Here is an 18,177-nt window from a genome sequence, read left to right on the forward strand (position 1 = left end):
GCTGGAATGAAGGATTCTGGGAAGGTTGTGGAGACCTGGCTGGTAGCTAGAGCAGAGATGATGGAATCCAAGGAAACAACTTCTCTCTGGTGAATCGAGATTTCTTCAGTGGCCACTTAGTCCCAGCTCTGATAGCCCTTATCCCTGTTTCTTGCCACTTATGTATTCTTTATTATATGAGGAGGGTGCTAATTAATGTCTCATTTATTTTGTGAGCATCCTAGTAAATATATTCATATTCTAATTTAATGAAAAAAGCTGATCTAGAGATGCCCCTTTTCGAGGTGACAGCATGGCTCTGGAGAGATGGCCACAGGAGCCATGGCAGTGGACCAGGTTGCTGGGAGAAGGCAAAAGGGGAGGCACCCAAGCTGAGAAGGGGCTAAGCACTCGGCCCCTGGGACCACCAACAGCAGGCCTGAGACACATGCAGGAAACCAGACACCCTGGATGAAATTTCTTTCAAGAAAGGCCCGTGGTCCGTGACAGAACACCAGAGGTTTCCCGCTAAAACCTTTCGCATCTGCACTGTTTCCATCTTAGTTGGAACTGTTTGTTCTCATCCTTGCAATATGCAGAGAAAAACAATCACAGGTTTTTGATTGTTTTAAGATAGGGTCTTGCTCTGTCACTCAGGCTGGAGTGCAGTGGCGTGATCGTGGCTCACTGCAGCCTCAAACACCCGGGCTCAAGTGATTCTCCCACATCAGCCTCTGGGGTAGCTGGGACCACAGGTGTGCCACCACAGAGAGAGGGTTTTGCCATTTTGCCCAAAATGGTCTCAAACTCCTGAGATCAAGGGATCAGCCTGCCTAGGCTTCCCAAAGTGCTGGGACTACAGGCATGAGACACCTTGCCCAGCCAACCAGAGTTCTTTTTGATGCCGATATTTTACTCGGACTCCACATCTAGGTAGGAATTCATGTTTTCAAGTACGGACGTTGTTCTACGCAATCCTCTCCTTTCCTGATCACTAAATTAGAGTAAATCACTGTCCTGAAGAAGGTACCCTTGGGAGAGTGGGTTGGCCTGTCTTTCCACCCTTTCTTGGCTCCGCCCTCACCTTCAAGCCTCTTTCTGGCCTGTGTTCAAGGTCCAGAGACACGCTTAAGACCTCTCTGTGTGGCTCATCTTGAAGAGTTAGGAACCCCATACTTCCTGTTCAGTGGGCAGAGAAGCTTCAAGCCGCACAGTTTTGGGTATGCTAGGATCCTGCAAGGCACAGATGTGCAGTGGCCCACAAAGTGAGTTTGTGGGTCTCCAGATACCTGCAGCCCTTTCTGCTCCTGTACGGTAAAAGGGCAATTGCCTTTTTTTTTCTGTCCAGGAAGGACCCCAAAATGTTCTGAGTCAGAAAGACAGTGAATCCTCTACTCTGGGTCAGTGGGGAGGGAGTGAGAGAGATTTCAGGGGGAAGAAAGCAGAAAAAGATGTCACAAAATTGCCTAATCAATAGTTACCATGATGCCTGCCTCATGTGGATCTGGGCTCCCAATCTCTAGTGAGGGAGACATAGTCCAGTCCAGTCCCAGTCTCCAGTCTGAGCCAAAGCAGAACAAAGCTGGACACTGCAGCCTGGCATCCAGCGAACATTTTGTCACTTTCCCCAGGGTGGGAGCATTTGAACTTTGGATGTGAAGGAAACATGGCAACCACTGCAGTAAGAAAAGCAACTGCTGGAGAAAATGGCACTTTCTTCCCCAAATTTGTTTTTACACTCACGTCTAAAGAACACCTTAGAAACAACATTAACATCTTTCAGCAAAAGGAAATTCTGCCTGTTGACCTTTTGCTGTGAGACAAATTTGAGAACTTCACAGACACTGCCTTTCTCTGAAAACTGCCCTTACCTCTTTGTTTTAATTCACTTCACGACCTGTTGAGTAGGAACATTAAAAAGGCAAATAAAAAGTTTCAAGTATTATGAAAGAATGCAATAAAATTGCCCTTAAAAAAAAATCTCAAGATGGAGGTGGAGATCCTGTGATCATGAAATCTGAATAGGCTGCTCCTGTGTCCTTCAGTGGTGATGGCTCTGAAACCCTTGTGTTTTATAAACTTCATGCCCCGGTTTTCAAACGAATTCAATGCAGGCCAAGAAGCACAGTTTGGCCTGGGTTGGATGTTGTATATTTTCAAACAGTGAAATGCCTTGAGACACAGCCTTTGCTATAGTACTTGCTAAAACTTCAACGTGTGGATAAATATAGCTTAAATTGAGTCGAATAGACTAAGCGAGAGTGGCAGTGAAGGATGCCCTTTGGAAGATTCGAGGTGCTGAGGCCAAAGGGCTAGCAAGGAAAGAGCTTGTGGATCAGGCCCTTCAGCCTGGGGGAAGGGCAGGCAGGGAGGGTCCTGTGGTTCCTGGGAGGACCCGAAGCGTGATCACCTGTCAAGAGCCAAGAGCCCTAACAGCCAGCGCCGGGGAAAAAGGCCCCTGAAGGGCAGTCAGCAGCCCTGCAGGGGCAGCGTCCACACTCCTGTGTGGCACGGCACACTCATGGCTCCACCAACTCCTGAAGCTTCTGGGAGCCAGAGAGTCAGCAGGGAGAATCCCACACACGGGCACTCAGTTCCTGGAAACCCTGCATGAGATGCAGGATCCCGAAGTCAGATTGGGGGTCCCTAGGGTCTTGGCCTCGGGGCTAGGCGTGGAACCATAAATGAGGGTTCACCCTGTCTGCCTGAGGGATTGTGTTCCCTGGCATATTTTTCACTCAAATTTTGAAAAGATGTCGAATTTCTTATATTGGAAACTCTAGTAGTTAAAAACAGCAGATGGTAACATTTCAGGAATATGTCTTGTGCCAGGAACTGTGAGGGGTTTCTGTAGTGTAGTGATTACATGTTCGCTTCACATGTGAAAGCTCCCAGGTTTGGGACCTTTCATCATCAACATGATGAAACCCCGTCTCCAGTAAAAATACAAAAATTAGCCAGGCGTGGTGGTGCATGCCTGTAATCCCAGCTCCTCGGGAGGCTGAGGCAGGAGAATTGCTTAAACCCAAGAGGTAGATGTTGCGGTGAGCTGAGATCGTGCCATTGCACTCCAGCCTAGGCAACAAGAGTGAGACTCCGTCTAAAAAAAAAAAAAGAAAGGAAAAGAGAGGACTTTAAAACCGTTATTATGACAATATTCTATGGGTCCAAAGAATTAAGCAGAGGTATCAAACATATAAAAATGGTCGGAATCAAACTTTGGAGATTAAAAACTACAACATCTGAGATAATAAATTCACTGGATGCAATTAACAGCAGATTAGACACTGCAGAAAAAAAAGATTATGAAACACAAAGCCGCCGGGCACGGTGGCTCAGGCCTGTAATCCCAGCACTTTGGGAGGCCGAGGCGGGTGGATCACGAAGTCAGGAGATCGAGACCATCTTGGCTAACACGGTGAAACCCTGTCTGTACTAAAAAATAGAAAAAATTAGCTGGGCGTCGTGGCGGGCTCTTGTAGTCCCAGCTACTCCGGAAGCTGAGACAGGAGAATGGCATGAACTCAGGAGGCGGAGCTTGCAGTGAGCCCAGATCGTGCCACTGCACTCCAGCCTGGGTGACAGAGCGAGACTCTGTCTCAAAAAAAAAAAAAGAAAAAGAAACACAAAGCCTCGAATGATTGAAATATCTAAAATACAACCCATGGTAACAATTTTTTTTTTTTTTAATGAACAGAGCATCGGTGAATGATAGTGCAAGTTTAAGACACCTAATAGACAAGTAATTGTAGTCCCCAAAAAGACTGGGGAAGAAGAAAAATATATTTAAGAAACAATGACATTTTTCAATCATAGTGAAAATTGTTAACCTACTGAGCCAAAGAGCTGAATAAACCCCAAGCACAAGAAACCTGAAGAAAACCATATCTAGTAGGCACTTCATAAATGAATTGCTCAAACTTATTGAAAACTCTCAAAATCAGAAGAAAAAAATCATCGTATATACAAAAAACAAAAAGATTATATCATTGGAAGCCATTCAAGTAAGAAGGCAGTGGAGCAACATCATAAAAGCACTGACGGGAGGCCAGGCGCGGTGGCTCACGCCTGTAATCCCAGCACTTTGGGAGGCCTAGGCGGGTGGATCACGAGGTCAGGAGATCGAGACCATCCTGGCTAAAACAGTGAGACCCCATCTTTACTAAAAAAAAAAAATATATATAAATTAGCTGGGCGTACTGGTGGGCACCTGTAGTCCCAGCTAGTCGGGAGCCTGAGGCAGGAGAATGGCGTCAACATGGGAGGCGGAACTTGCAGTGAGCCAAGATCGGGCCACTGCACTCCAGCCTGGGCGACAGAGCAAGACTCCACCTAAAAAAAAAAAAAAAACCGCACTGAGGGGAAAAGTCAATGTGAAATTCTACAAAAGCTGAAAATTCACTACCACCAGCCATCACTACAAAAAAAAAAAAAGTTAAAGGAGTCCTCCAGGCAGAATGAAACTGACATCGGCTGAAAGTTTGGTTGTACAAAAAAAAAAAAAAAAAACACTAGAAATGACATCTACATAGGCAAATATATAATTTTAACATCTAACTGTTTAGCTGGGCATGCTGGCTCATGCCTGTAATCCCAGCACTTTGGGAAGCTGAGGCAGGCAGATCACTTGAGGTCAGGTGTTTGAGACCAGCTTGGCCAATATGGTGAACCCCTCTTTCTACTAAAAATACAAAAATTAGTCCGGTGTGGTGGCCCACGCCTGTAATCTCTGCTACTCAGGAGTCTGAGTCAGGAGAATTGCTTGAACCCGGGAAGCAGACGTTACAGTGAGCCAAGATTGTGCCACTGCACTCCAGCTTATCTGATAGAGCAAGACTCATCTTAAAAACAACAACAAAACAAACAAACAAAAACACATCTGACTCTTTAAACAAAAGTAATAAAGATAGATTGTAAGGTTTATAACACGTGTAAAGTAAAATGCATGACAGTAGCATAAAGGCAGGGAGAGGAGTAATGTGAAGAAGTATGATACCACTTGAAGGCAGACTGTGATGGGTTAATTTTTGTGGAAAGCAAGGCAGAATTTTTGAAGTTTCTTTCTTCATATACTTTTGGGTTCCCATAAATACAACCTGGTTTGTTCTGGAGGGATCTTATTTTATAGGAGGCTCGGAGGGGGACCTTTTGCTTTGTGTCCTCATAGGATGCACAAGACACAAGGGAGCAATCTCTCACTTTTTAAATACAGTGATAGGCCTGAGGAGAAACAACTGCAACTTGTTTTTTGGTATTTTTTTAATGAGATGGGATTCTCACTGGTCTTGAACTGAGCTCAGGCAAGGCTTCCCCTACGTCGGCCTCTCAAAGTGTTAGGATTAATAGGCGTGAGCCACCGCGCCTGACCACAACTACCAACATTTAAAAGCACATCCCTCGGTAGGCTCGAACCGCCTGACCACAACTACCAACATTTAAAAGCACATCCCTGGGTAGGGGTGGGGAAGCAAAACGACGGGCAGTAGGTGTGGGGCGCATTGGGATTCTATAGTGGTTAGTATCCTGCCTTGTGCCTGCAGCAACCTCTGTTCTAATCCGAATCCTGGTACAGTCAGACTCTGTCTTGGACCCACTGGGGCGAGCCCAAGTGTCTTTTGGTTTGCTTTTAATTCCTGCACCAGCTGCGGCCTTTATCTGCAGCCAGAAAGCCAGAAAGCAGGGTTTACCAGGAAACCCAACAGTACACAAACAACGGCCCAAAGAGAAACCTTCGAAGTGCTCTATGCCTCACCGTTTAGCAAAAAATATCAAGCAACTCTCAACCTAGCTGGTCTGTAGCTTCCACGAATGAAATAATGTATTCATTGCAGTCTCTCTGGTTGAGATATTTCAAATATTTGGTGGAGCTTTTAATGAGACGGAGAGACACTCTCGAGTGTGGAAGAAAAAAATGACGGGGTGTGAGGATGAGGCGACTTTGGGACAAAAAAAAAAAAAGAGACAAAGAAGCCATGTAAACGTTTTCGGGTAGGCGTGAGGCGATGTCAGTTTTGAACCCCGTTATGTTAGGTAAAGAGCACAGCCCTCTTCTAGCACAAACACCGTTTCCCACATTGAAGAAATCACAGAGATCAGTAGCCCTAGAGTGCGATGAAGAAGCTTCACTCTGGGAGAACCCCCTTCGTGACCAGGGTCTCTTTCCTGCCAGGTAAGTGGGAATAAGCGCATGCCCTGCAGGACAGCACAGCGTCCTCGCCCTGGCCGGAAGCTCAGGGTCACCACCCTACCCACTGCCCCCCCTCGCCATTCTTCCAAACCACTCTCTGCCAAAGATTCCACCGACAGTCACCCCACACCACAACCCAGGCCGCCTTTCAGCAGCGGCTCCCGCCCCGCAACCACCGCGGTCTCTCACCCCCGCGGTTCTGCCCGCCGTCTCTGCCCAGTCTGTGCACTTCACCTCCCTGGCTCCCGCTCTCCCTTGAGCTTACAGTGGACGCGGGATTCTTCCGAACCCCTCTTGGGAATACTGAATGGAAAAGGGGGAGCGTGCGCAAGTGCTTGGTAGAGTGTAGACATTGTGGGATTTGACATTGTACCATCGCTTCGGCGTCCTAGTTCTGATTTTTACACCTGCATTCTGCTTAGGGCACCGGCAACAGTTTTCCATTTGTACCTACTCCACCTGCTGTGTTTGTTGGGTCAGCGAACATCGCCTCCCTCTACCGCTCAATCAGCAAACGGGACAGCCCTTGCGGACCTCACCCGCCGCTCACCCCCTTCCCAACTTCGCGGGCATAGCCTCCGGTGGCCTCTTCCCAAGGCCTAATCAGCACTTTAGCTGCGAACGGAGGTGAGGAGGCTCCGCTGACTGACCGGTGCCCATGTCCAGGGCACGCACAAACGCCATGACTTGGCTTGGCCTCTCTCTTAGTTATTCGCAGCTCAGCCCGATAGGCGCCTCCGGGGCGCCGACGGCAAAGAGGGTGGGCTTATTAGGTGCTGCTCCACGGGGACTGGCCTCTCTGCACGGCTGTGTACACCTGAGCGAGACGCTCAGTCGCTCTCTAAAGCCGTTTCTGCGGTTGACAGACACGGAGATAAACGTGAGAGGTGGCCCACCACGACTTGCCCTCCTTCGCTCGGGTTTGCCCCTCGCTGTGGAGGCTATTCTACATCTGGCCCTTGGAGCGGGCCGGCAGACAGCGTAGTAAAGGAAGATTTCTGCGGGAGGGCGGCCAGTGCAAAACAGTTCCGTGGTCGGGAATCGAACCCGGGCCGCGGCGCTTAAGCGCCGAATCCCAGCCACTAGACCACTAGGAAGATACGGCAGAATGCTTTCTCTCCCTTCTTCGGTCTGTAGCGACAGTTTCCTGTGCTCTGGGAGGACTTGGGCCTTGTGAGGGTCGCTCTTTGCTCCTGGAGTCGTCTCACAAGGCCGTTTCCTCCCTGCTTTCTTCAAAAAAAGAGCCTGCAGGAGACACACCGAGGGCTTCGCGAGGGACACCAAGGCCACGAGTCCTGAGTCCTGGAGCAAGTTGCAGCGACCCGGCCGCAGCCCACCACTGGCCTAGAGATGCGCCTTTGCGAGGCGGCAGCAACTGACAAGATGGTCGCGGGTCGCCAGGTCCGGAGCCGCGCACCAGGTTGCCAGGAGGAGGCGGGAGCGGGGAGGCGCCCGGGGTGAGACGGGGGCACCCACTGAATCATAAAGGACCCAGACCCTGGCATCCTCAACATCATAAGGAATCAGACGGATGCGGAAACCGAGAAGGGCTGGATGGGAAACTCTTTCCAGGAAGGCTCCTGGGCACTCAACTGGTCTCTGACCTTCCCCTGCAATCTGTGACACCTGCCATTTTCCCATTTTAGGCGATGGCAACGCCACCCTTCCGTTTGCTCTGGGCAAAACTTCGAGAGTTCCCTCTGACGCTGGAGTTTTTTCCTCAGATTCAAGATCCAATTGGTCACCAATTCGTGATTTCCCATCGGCCAAGTGCGTGGGCATTGATCTACACGCGAGTTTCTCCACTTCCGCGTAATGGCTACTTCGGGGTGGGGTAGGGGCCCTCCCGCGGTGGATTGCAAGGTGTTTAGCAGCATCCGTCGCCTCGGCTGACTAGAAACATGCCAGGGGATTAACATTCTCCCTCCCTTCCCCCAGCCGCGGCCTAGTGTCCCAGCGGCGTTGGGAGAGGCATGTGAGGGCGAAGTTGCCCCCTGTTGAGAACCATTGCTGCGTGTAGTCCTGCTCTCTGAACTTGTGCAGAGGACTCTCCAGATGAAGGCTCAAGGGTGGATCCAGCTCGAGACACCCTCGCTCCCCCTCCCAGTGGGACCTTAGGATTTAGGCTTTAACACCTCCACATCATGAGATTCGAAACCTTTAGGTCTTTTCTTCCGTTCTGTCCTCCAAATCGGCCTCTTCCGAGCCTGTTGACCAGGGCCAGCCGGGCAGAGGGCTGGGCTCGCTCAACGAGGCTCCTCTCGCCCCTCCGGGAGCTTCAGGCTTCTTTCGGTTGCAGAGAAGCTTTATGGGCCACTTCCTTCGGCATCCCCGTGGGCAGGTGCGCGGTGCGCGGGGAAGAAGAGGATTTGACTGCGGTTCTGGACCCCCGGCGCCCAACCTCCACCCCGGTTCGCGCGCTCTTCCAGGTCCCACTCGCCAGGAGTTAGGTCTCAGGTCAGCCTGAGCTCCCGAGACGCCCAGGCCAGGAAGGACACTTAGGGGAAACCATCTGCTCACTTCGGTCCTGTCCGGAAGGGATCCCTTTCTGACGGGAAAGAAAAGCTGCGAGTCCTGTCCTGTTGAGTAGGCAGAAGAGAGATCAAAGGGAAGACAAGAAAAGTCCTGTGAGGTTTCAGGATCTAAAGTTACCATGAAGTCGACCTAACCTCCTCTGGAGGTCCTCCCGGTCCTCCCGGTCCTCCCGTGGCTGGCGAAGGTGAATCTAGCTTCCGTCTCCAGTTTGCAAAGGCGGACAAAGCCGACGACAATGGGCCTGTCCACTATCTTCTTTCATATGCACAAAATGTCAGCCTTCCTGTTTCTAACTTGCAACATCCCACCTGATGACCAGCTCAGCAAATTAGCGACCCTCCGTGGGATTCCATCTCTGTCTTAGTTCGGGCTTCTATAACTATGTACCATAAACTGGGTGGCTAATTCACAACAGAAATTTATTTCTCACAGTTCTGGAGGTTGGAAGTCCAAGATCAAGGTGCCAACATGGTAGGGTTATGATGAGGGACTTTTTTCTGGTTGTAGACTGCCACCTTCTCATTGTATCCTCAGGGGGCAGAAAGAAGGCGAGAGAGCTCCCTGGGGTCCTTTTTATAGGGGCATTAGTCCATTCAGACTAATGGGACTAAATTCAGACTCTGTGCTGAGTGTTGTGGATTTTTTGCATGTTCATCCTCCCAGCAGACAACTGGAGATATATTGTCCCCAGAGGGTACAATAGAGAATCTTCGGTCACAAGTCAGCAACAAGCATAGTGAGTGAGAGCATGTGTCCCACTCTGAAATGACAGTGTATTTGTCCGTTTTCACGCTGCTGACAAAAACATACCAGAGTCTGGGAAGAAAAAGAGGTTTAATTGGACTTACATTTCCACATGGCTAGGGAGGCCTCAGAATAATGGCGGGAGGCAAAAGGCACTTCTTACATGGCAGGGGCAAGAGAAAATGAGGAAGAAGCAAAAGCAGAAACTCCTGATAAACCCATCAGATAGTGAGACTTACTCACTCTCAGGAGAACAGCACAGGAAAGACCCACCCCCATGATTCAATTACCTCCTCCTAGGTCCCTCCCACAACACATGGGAATTCTGGGAGATACAATTCAAGTTGAGATTTGGGTGAGGGCACAGCCAAACCATATCAGAAGGGGATGAAGTGACAGCATATCCTGATGTGTGTGATGATTTTAGGAGTTATTACCTATTTCAAAATTTATTGCAACGTTTGAAAAAGAACAAGGAGTTGTACTATCTGACTTTAAGGCTTACTATAAGCTGTTATAGACAAGGCATCAGGAGGGACAAATAGGTAAACAGACTGCGTTAAGAGACCTGAAACTGATCCACAGCTATACAGTCAATAAATGAGTTTTCAATGAAAGCAGTTCAATAGAAGAAAATAAATCATTTCAATTAGTGGACTTTCATATGGAGGTGGGGGAGACCAACAAAGTTATTCTCCCTCACACTACATACAAAAGTAATTTGAGGTGCATTATACACCAAAACTTAAAAGTTAAAGATATAAAGCATTTCAAGGATACTCTGTGACTTGTTGGTAGGCAAAGATTAGCCTACCAACAAGTAGGACACTGAAAAAATATATATAAAAGAAAGACATGATAAATTAGACTTCATCAACATTAGCCATACCTTCTCATCAAAAGATACCACTAAGAAAGTGAAAAGGCAAGCAAGGCACAGACAGAGAGAAAATAGTCACAAAACGTATCTGACCTCCACACCCTGTAATTAGAATTATTGTGGTCTGGTACATTGTACCCAGTTTCTACAGGAGTATTTTCTGGGTGTCTCTAATGAGTAAGAGAGGGCCCCATGGGATATTCCTACAGTTCCCAGATGAACAGTGGGAAAGACTCTATATTGACCAACCCCGGGGACCTGAAAACTCAGGTCCTCAAGGAGGGTAGAGGATACCTGGACCCTGACCCAGACCCCTGGATGGGCTGTGCCAAGAGACCCAGCAAGGGAAGGGATTCCCTCCTGCCTCAGGTTCTCTGTTCTTCTGTGGTTAGAAGACCTGAACCCAACTGCCTCCCCAAGCACTGGAGATAGGGCTTTTCCAAGGGCTGGGGATCTTGCTGTCCTAAGGACAGCTGAGCAAGGGGGTCGAGGAGGAGCTTGGGTGGTGGAGGAGAGGAAACTGGGTAAGATGTGTGAAGCAGTCGGCTATACCAGGCACAGAGAGGACCCACTGGGACCCAAGAGCCTGCATGTGATGCCAGGCCTTGGGCCACCTTGTTCCTCAAAGGGGTGCCTACTTCCATGGGGTCTTCAAAGGGACTGTGGAAAGAGAGGCCTTCAGCCCACACCTCTGAATGCTTTTCCACCACAGCATGCCCTGTGGCCTGTATCCTGCTGGTGTGGAACAGTCAGACCCCTGCAGGGCTGCAGAGCCTCTGTACTGGGCGGCATCCCAGCCTGAGTGCCAGAGCTCAGTGGGCAGGCCCCCAAGCAAGTAGAGAGGAGGGCACCTTTTGGACAGAATGTGTGGGACAAGAGCGATGGCTCATCCGTTCAGGTTCCTCACAAAATGAGAGTCAGGAAGATCAGGGCGCAGACCTGATTTCCCACGCAGGGCTGAAAGCAGACAACCGGAGGGAGAGCAGCACCTGGGCCAATGAGGTAGAAGACAGAAGACCACAGTGTACTTCCGCCCTCAACCTCACCCCCTCCCACCCACATGCTCCACACCTCCTAACCACCTTCCTCAGAAGTGTAATAGGAATCAAGATTCCCCCTGGCCTGGTTGCTACGGGAGGCACAGTGGCCTGATGGGGCCTGAAGCAGGTGTCAGAAGATCTGGATTGTCTAACTGGAGGTTGGGAGTCCAGGGTGCAGAAGGAGAAGCTTGGAGTGCAGGATTTGGCGTTATGTGTGTGGCAGTAGGCACTATGTTCTAATTGCCAGTTTTTTTTCTTCTTCCTTTTTCTCTCTAGCTAAACAAGCACTGGCCTTGAGATAAGCAATGCTGAAGCACTTGCAGCTCATCCATTACCATAAACTGACTGAGCCCTCCCTACACAAGCCATAACTACCGCTTTGATTGGACAAGAGACTGATTTCAGTAACTTTCTCTTGATAAGAGACCGCTGGCTCTGGACTGCTTCTGGACAGTTTACAGAGGCTATGCACTTGATCGCCTTTGTGTCCCTGCTTCACATTTTGAAGCATAGGGCATAATTATAATGTATTTAAATGTTGTCTCCACCCCAAAGTGAACATGGGTTGCATGTAACAGGCATGTTTACTCAGCATGCATGCAGCAGGATCCCTTCACAAATATTCAGAGCTCCCCCTATTCCCTGTTGAATATGTATATGTGGCCAACCAGATCAACATAAATCCCTGTTTCCCCCTCCCCTCCCTGGAAACCTACTTTTCGGGTTTCAGCAGGAAGGTATGCCTCCCTGTCTGTCAGAATGGCCAGCTTGTAGGCTGTAACCCTTTATAAAAAAATAAAATCTCCTTTCTTTTTTTTTTTTTTTTGGAACATGGACAGGTATGTATTATCTCTTAAAATTATTATTATTTTAGGTAAAAAGCCAACAAACAAAAACCAAAGGCAAGGTTACAAAACTGACTGTAACTTTTATGCGTTGACCTACTATAAGTTTGGATTTAGTTATAGATTTATAGCAATTAGCTATACAAATCATAAGCATTGCTCTGAAAAAAAATCGTTTTAATGTATTTATCTTCTCAACTCATAACTGGGAGTATTATATCCAGGAAGCTTTATCACAAGGTATCTTTCTTCTGTCACAAATATTTTCTTTTAATTCTACAGGGAGCAAAAAATGCTTTATGGTTGGGGCGGATGCAAAAGTGAAACATAATAGCTTAGAAGACAAAGTCCCTTGTTTTACCAGCTCTTTAGTCATCTTTGAATCTATCCTTGTTTTGGAGGGTCTGACCTTGACCTAATTTTATTCCTCAAAATCAGCGCTTACTATCTCTCACACCCACCTCTTCTGTGACAATCCCTGGGCCTGGGGGGATGGTGCTTGCATAGTTTTAGCAGCAGGGCATTTGCAGTGAAAAACAGATCAGACCCAGTGGGATGCCAAATGAGGGAGATTTGCATCTCTGGTCTTCAGAATACCATGATTTGGGTTTCCTTGGAAGTAAAACAAGGAGAGATAATAACATTAATGTTTTGACAATCAAAGAATTTTTGTGTGTTTGAATAGAAAAAGGAACCTGTTCCATTAGGGCACCAACTAAAGATATGAAGAAAAATTATAATCTAGTACTCTGTAGAGGATTATTGTAGCCAAGAAATAATTCATGATTCAATCTGCACTTAAAAAAAGAAAAGTTAGGGCTGAAATCTAGTATCAAGTATTATGCTTTTCCTTGGAAACAATTTCTTTTACTCTAGCCCTCCTTTTCTATTAAAGAGAAATTATAGTAAGACCAATTTGTGTGCAAAATAAGTTTTAGGCTTATTATACTTGGCCTGATCATTTGCATAAAATGTAACAAGAATTGATTGGCCATAAAAGCTCCTTTTAAGTTGGCTTTGCTGGAACTTTACCTAAAATATGCTATTTTAGTTAAAGTCTTAGTAAAATAACCAGTGTCTCCAATTGTTTTGTTTTAAAAGACTATTACTAAATTTATGCAAATAACTATATTGTCATGAAATCACAACCCGAATTCTGGAGAACTCAGATACAGAGAAAGGTAAATTTGCTTACAAAAACATACTTCACCCAAAAAACTCAAAAGAAAAAGTTTTTTGTTTTTTTTTTTATCTTTCTTTAACCAGAGCAGCAGCTTTCAAACAAGATGTTTGTTCACCTTGGAAATGCCATTCGCAAGCCAAATAACTCATGGGAGCTGTCTATCAGGCAGTATAGAATCTAGCAGATCCTCACATAGTGAGAATTAGTCCTAGGGAAAAAAGAAGCTCTCTGCTTATAAGTGTCTCCTCCTTGTATCCCCAGGTAGCAAGATTCTATGTAAACCATTTTTTATTTTACTCTTTGGGGCACCATTATTTTCCTTCAGCATAGGGGTAGCTTCAGTTAACATTTCATAGCAAGGCAGTAAATGTTCCTCGAGTGGAAATTCTCTAGTCCAGTGTTTGTCATTGGAAAGTACAGCCTTTTTGCATTAAGCCCCAATAAATACTTCATAAAGGGCTATAAAGTGGAGGATTTGTCTCAACTAGCACTCCACCCTTTAGCCTATATTTTGCGGGCTCAGGGAACCTTACTAGTTTTCATTTAGTGAGTCCAAGCAACAGTTCTCAAAGAGCAGATGTACATGTCTTCAGTTTTATAGTACTAGATAGGTGAAACATCCCCCAGTTAGATTTAGTTATAGATATATAACTAAATGTCTTATGAAAATACTTATTTTCATAAGACATTTAAGTAAAGGGGTTACAACTACTTTACATAAAGCCTGTTTTTTTTTGTTTTTTTATTAATTTTTTTTGCACACAAAAACAATAAACATTTTCTAAAAATACATACAAACAAAAAGATGCGTATCAAACATATTAGGAAGGTTGCACATGGGAAGTCGGGGAATAGAAATGGGGGGTGGGAATTAAAATAAATGAGAGAGGGACTTTATATGGATCGGTGATAATAACTCAATCCTCTATTTGACAAAGAAGAAGGAGAAGGAAGAGGAAGAAAAAGAAAGTGGGATAAAGGATCAGAAAGGGAGGAAAATAGAAAAAATTAGAGTATGACTCCAGGGTAGACCTGTTTTGTTGTCACTGAGTTGATTGGTTGGTTTGTCTGTTGTATTTTTCATGTTTCACCATGTTGGTCAGACTGGTCTCGAACTCCTAGCCCGAAGTGATCAACCCGCCCCGCCCCCCAGAGTGCCGGAACCACAGGCGTGAGCCACCACGTCCAGCCCCCACATTGCTTCTGGCCTCCGTGGTAGACATCCCAGACGGGGCGGCCAGGCAGAGACGCTCCTCACTTCCCAGACGGGGCAGCCGGGCAGAGGCGCTCCTCACTTCCCAGACGATGGGTGGCCGGGCAGAGGCGCTCCTCACTTCTCAGACGATGGGTGGCCCGGCAGAGGCGCTCCTCACTTCCCAGACGATGGGTGGCCGGGCAGAGGCGCTCCTCACTTCCCAGACGATGGGTGGCCGGGCAGAGGCGCTCCTCACTTCCCAGACGATGGGTGGCCGGGCAGAGGCGCTCCTCACTTCTTCCCGGACGGGGCGGCCGGGCAGAGGCGCTCCTCACTTCCCAGACGAGGCAGCCGGGCAGGGGCGCTCCTCACTTCTTCCTAGACGGGGCGGCCAGGCCGAGGCCCTCCTCACTTCCCAGACGATGGGTGGCCAGGCAGAGGCGCTCCTCACTTCCCAGACGATGGGTGGCCGGGCAGAGGCTCTCCTCACTTCCCAGACGGGGCGGCCGGGCAGAGGCGCTCCTCACTTCCTCCCAGACGGGGCGGCCGGGCAGAGGCGCTCCTCACTTCCCAGACGATGGGTGGCCGGGCAGAGGCGCTCCTCACTTCCCAGATGATGGGTGGCCGGGCAGAGGCGCTCCTCACTTCCCAGATGATGGGTGGCCGGGCAGAGGCGCTCCTCACTTCCCAGGCGGGGCGGCCGGGCAGAGGCGCTCCTCACTTCTTCCCAGACGGGGTGGCCAGGCAGAGGCGCTCCTCACTTCCCAGATCGGGAGGCCGGGCAGAGGGGCGGCCGGGCAGAGACGCTCCCCACCTCCCAGACAGGGCGGCGGCCGGGCAGGGGCTGCAATCCCAGCACCCTGGTAAGCGAAGGCAGGCGGCTGGGAGGCGGAGGCTGCCGCGAGCCAAGACCATGCCACCGCACTCCAGCCCGGGCAACACCGAGCACCGGGTGAGCGAGACTCCGTCTGCAGTCCCAGCACCTCAGGAGGCCGAGGCGGGCAGAGCACTCGGGGTCAGGAACTGGAGACCAGCGTGGCCAACATGGCGAAACCGCGCCTGCAGGCAAAGGAGAAAAAGCAGGCAGCGGTGGCGCGCGCCGGCAGTCCCAGGCAGCCCGCGGTGCGGGGCAGCAGCGAGCGGAGTAGATTGCAGCCTGGGCCACAGAAGGAGAAAAGGAAGGAAGGAAGGAAGGAAGGAAGGGAGGGAGGGAGGGAGGAAGGAAGGAAGCTCCTTTCTAAATTTATAAATTGTGAGATTTTTCAGTTGACAGCTTTCAGTTGTCAGTCAAGTCCCTGACTGGGAAAAGTCATTTGCAATATATTTATTTGAAAAATGACTCAATTCCTGAATATATAAGAGAACTTTCATAAATCAGTAATATAGAGCTAAGCCAAATAAAATCGGGCAAAATATTAGAATAGGCCTTTGCAAAGGAGAATTTCTTTTTTTTTTTTTTTTTTTTTTTTGAGACGGAGTCTTGCTGTGTCACCCAGGCTGGAGTGCAGTGGCGCGATCTCGGCTCACTGCAAGCTCCACCTCCCGGGTTCACGCCATTCTCCTGCCTCAGCCTCCCGAGTAGCTGGGACTACAGGCACCCGCCAACACGCCCGGCTAATTTGTTGTATTTTTAGTAGAGACGGGGTTTCACTGTGTTAGCCAGGATGGTCTCGATCTCCTGACCTCGTGATCCGCCCGCCTCGGCCTCCCAAAGTGCTGGGATTACAGGCTTGAGCCACCGCGCCCGGCCGAGAATTTCTTATATGCTGGAAGCCATAAGAAAATATGCTTCATAGTATTGCTCATTAGGCAAGTACAAATTAATTCCACACTGAGATACCATTAATCAATCACCAGTGTGCGGCTACTTTTTCGTTTTTGTTTTTTTTTTTTTTTTCCGAGACAGGGTCTCTCTCTGTCACCCAAGCTGGAGTGCAATGGTGCGATTGGTGTGATCTTGAGTCACTGCAACCTCCCCCTCCTGAGTAGCTGGGACTACAGATGCATGCCACCATACCTGGCTAATTTTTGTATTTTTAGTAGAGACGGGGTTTCGCCATGTTGGCCAGCTTGGTCTGAGAGCATAGCTACATTTTAAAAAGTTAGTACACCAAATGCTGACAAGAACTTAGTGCCACTTCAACTATCATTGCTGGTGAAAAAACATTCTAGAAGACTGGCAATTTATACTAATGTTAAACTTATACTCAGATCATGACCCAGCAATTGAAGTACTTCCATGAATCTCAAGGGCACAAAAAGACTTGTAGAAGAATATTCATCACAAGAATTCAATAACACCAAAATTGAGAAGTGACCTATGAAACTACGTGGATATATCTCATGAGTATAATGAACATAACTGCAGAAAAAAGGCCAGATACAAAAGATATGTCCATTTACTCATGTGAACCTTAAGAACAGGCAATTGTAACCTATGGGAATAGATATCAGAATAGTGATTAACTAAGAGGACACAGGGTGGGAATTGCCTGGAAAGGGGCTCTAACAGGCCTTTCTCAGATGATGGCAATTTTCTATAACTTGAGCTGGGTGGTGATTACATTTATCAAAAATAAACGAACTGCACTAAATATTTGTGCACTTTGTGTGAATTGTAGTTTATTTACTGTTCTGATTGCTTGAACCCGGGAGACGGAGGTTGCAGTGAGCCGCGATTGAGCCATAGTACTTCAGCCTGGGTGACAGAACAAGACTATATCTCAAAAATAATAATAATAGTAATAATTTACTGTTCTCATAAAAATGAGCGGATGGGGAATGGAGGCAAGCCTGTGTAGACCACGACAACTAGTTTAGATTTTATTGTAAACTCATTAAAAGCTTGTTCTCATTTTGTGTTTTAAAAAAATCCCACTGATACAGCCATTTTCTCTACCAGATGAGACTATAACCATATTATTTAATCAGTGAAAACTACAGACAAAGGGCCCTTGAGAGGCGGCATCTTCACCTACAGGAATTTTTTCTGCTCAATTGTGAGACAAAGAGCACGTCCAAGTTTTCCTTCTGGCCAGGCCGCCCCCTAGTTTTTGCACTGTGGGCTGAACTCCAGAAGCTGGCGCCCTTCTGGGCCAGCGGTTTACTCCGCTCTCTGGAGGCTGCTAGGATTAAAGGCAAAGCAAACGACAGGTCTTGTGGCTACTACAATAGCAGGGTAGAAAACACTACTGTGACTCAGATTAGAACCGAGGTTGCAGCAAACACAACTACAAGTATTGACCACTACACGACCAAAAAGCCTGATGACAACTATTGTACTTCTTATTTTTTTATGTAAAAACACTCATACTATTTTCTATGCTTTATTCTTGAACGTCTGCAGATTTTCGTGCTTTTCTCTCTTTCATGCGCTTCTCCGTTACTCTCTCCCCATTCCGCTACATAATTTAAAAAACATCTCATCTCTCAGGACCCCGCCACTGCCTCTACAACAAGCCTCCTGGGAAGTCTCGTTGTCCCATGGACACCTCTCCCTTCTTTAGCTCCTTTTTTTTTTTTTGACGGAGTTGCTCTGTCGCCCAGGTCGGAGTGCAGTAGCGTGATCTTGGCTCACTGCAGCCTCCGC

At 47.9% G+C, this 18,177-nt stretch overlaps 1 protein-coding gene and 1 pseudogene across 1 annotated transcript; one reads left to right on the forward strand and one right to left on the reverse strand.

Moving 5' to 3' along the window:
- The window catches only part of LOC134734237 (neuroblastoma breakpoint family member 11-like), a 514,399-nt pseudogene that overhangs the window by 352,445 nt on the left and 143,777 nt on the right, over nt 1–18,177 (reverse strand).
- LOC129469184 (protein FAM231D) lies at nt 10,968–11,477 on the forward strand. The gene has a single exon (XM_063625999.1). It carries the CDS (start codon nt 10,968–10,970, stop codon nt 11,475–11,477), a length of 510 nt encoding a protein of 169 aa, XP_063482069.1.

Source organism: Symphalangus syndactylus, chromosome 12, assembly GCF_028878055.3.
Source record: "Symphalangus syndactylus isolate Jambi chromosome 12, NHGRI_mSymSyn1-v2.1_pri, whole genome shotgun sequence".
NCBI lineage: Eukaryota > Metazoa > Chordata > Mammalia > Primates > Hylobatidae > Symphalangus > Symphalangus syndactylus.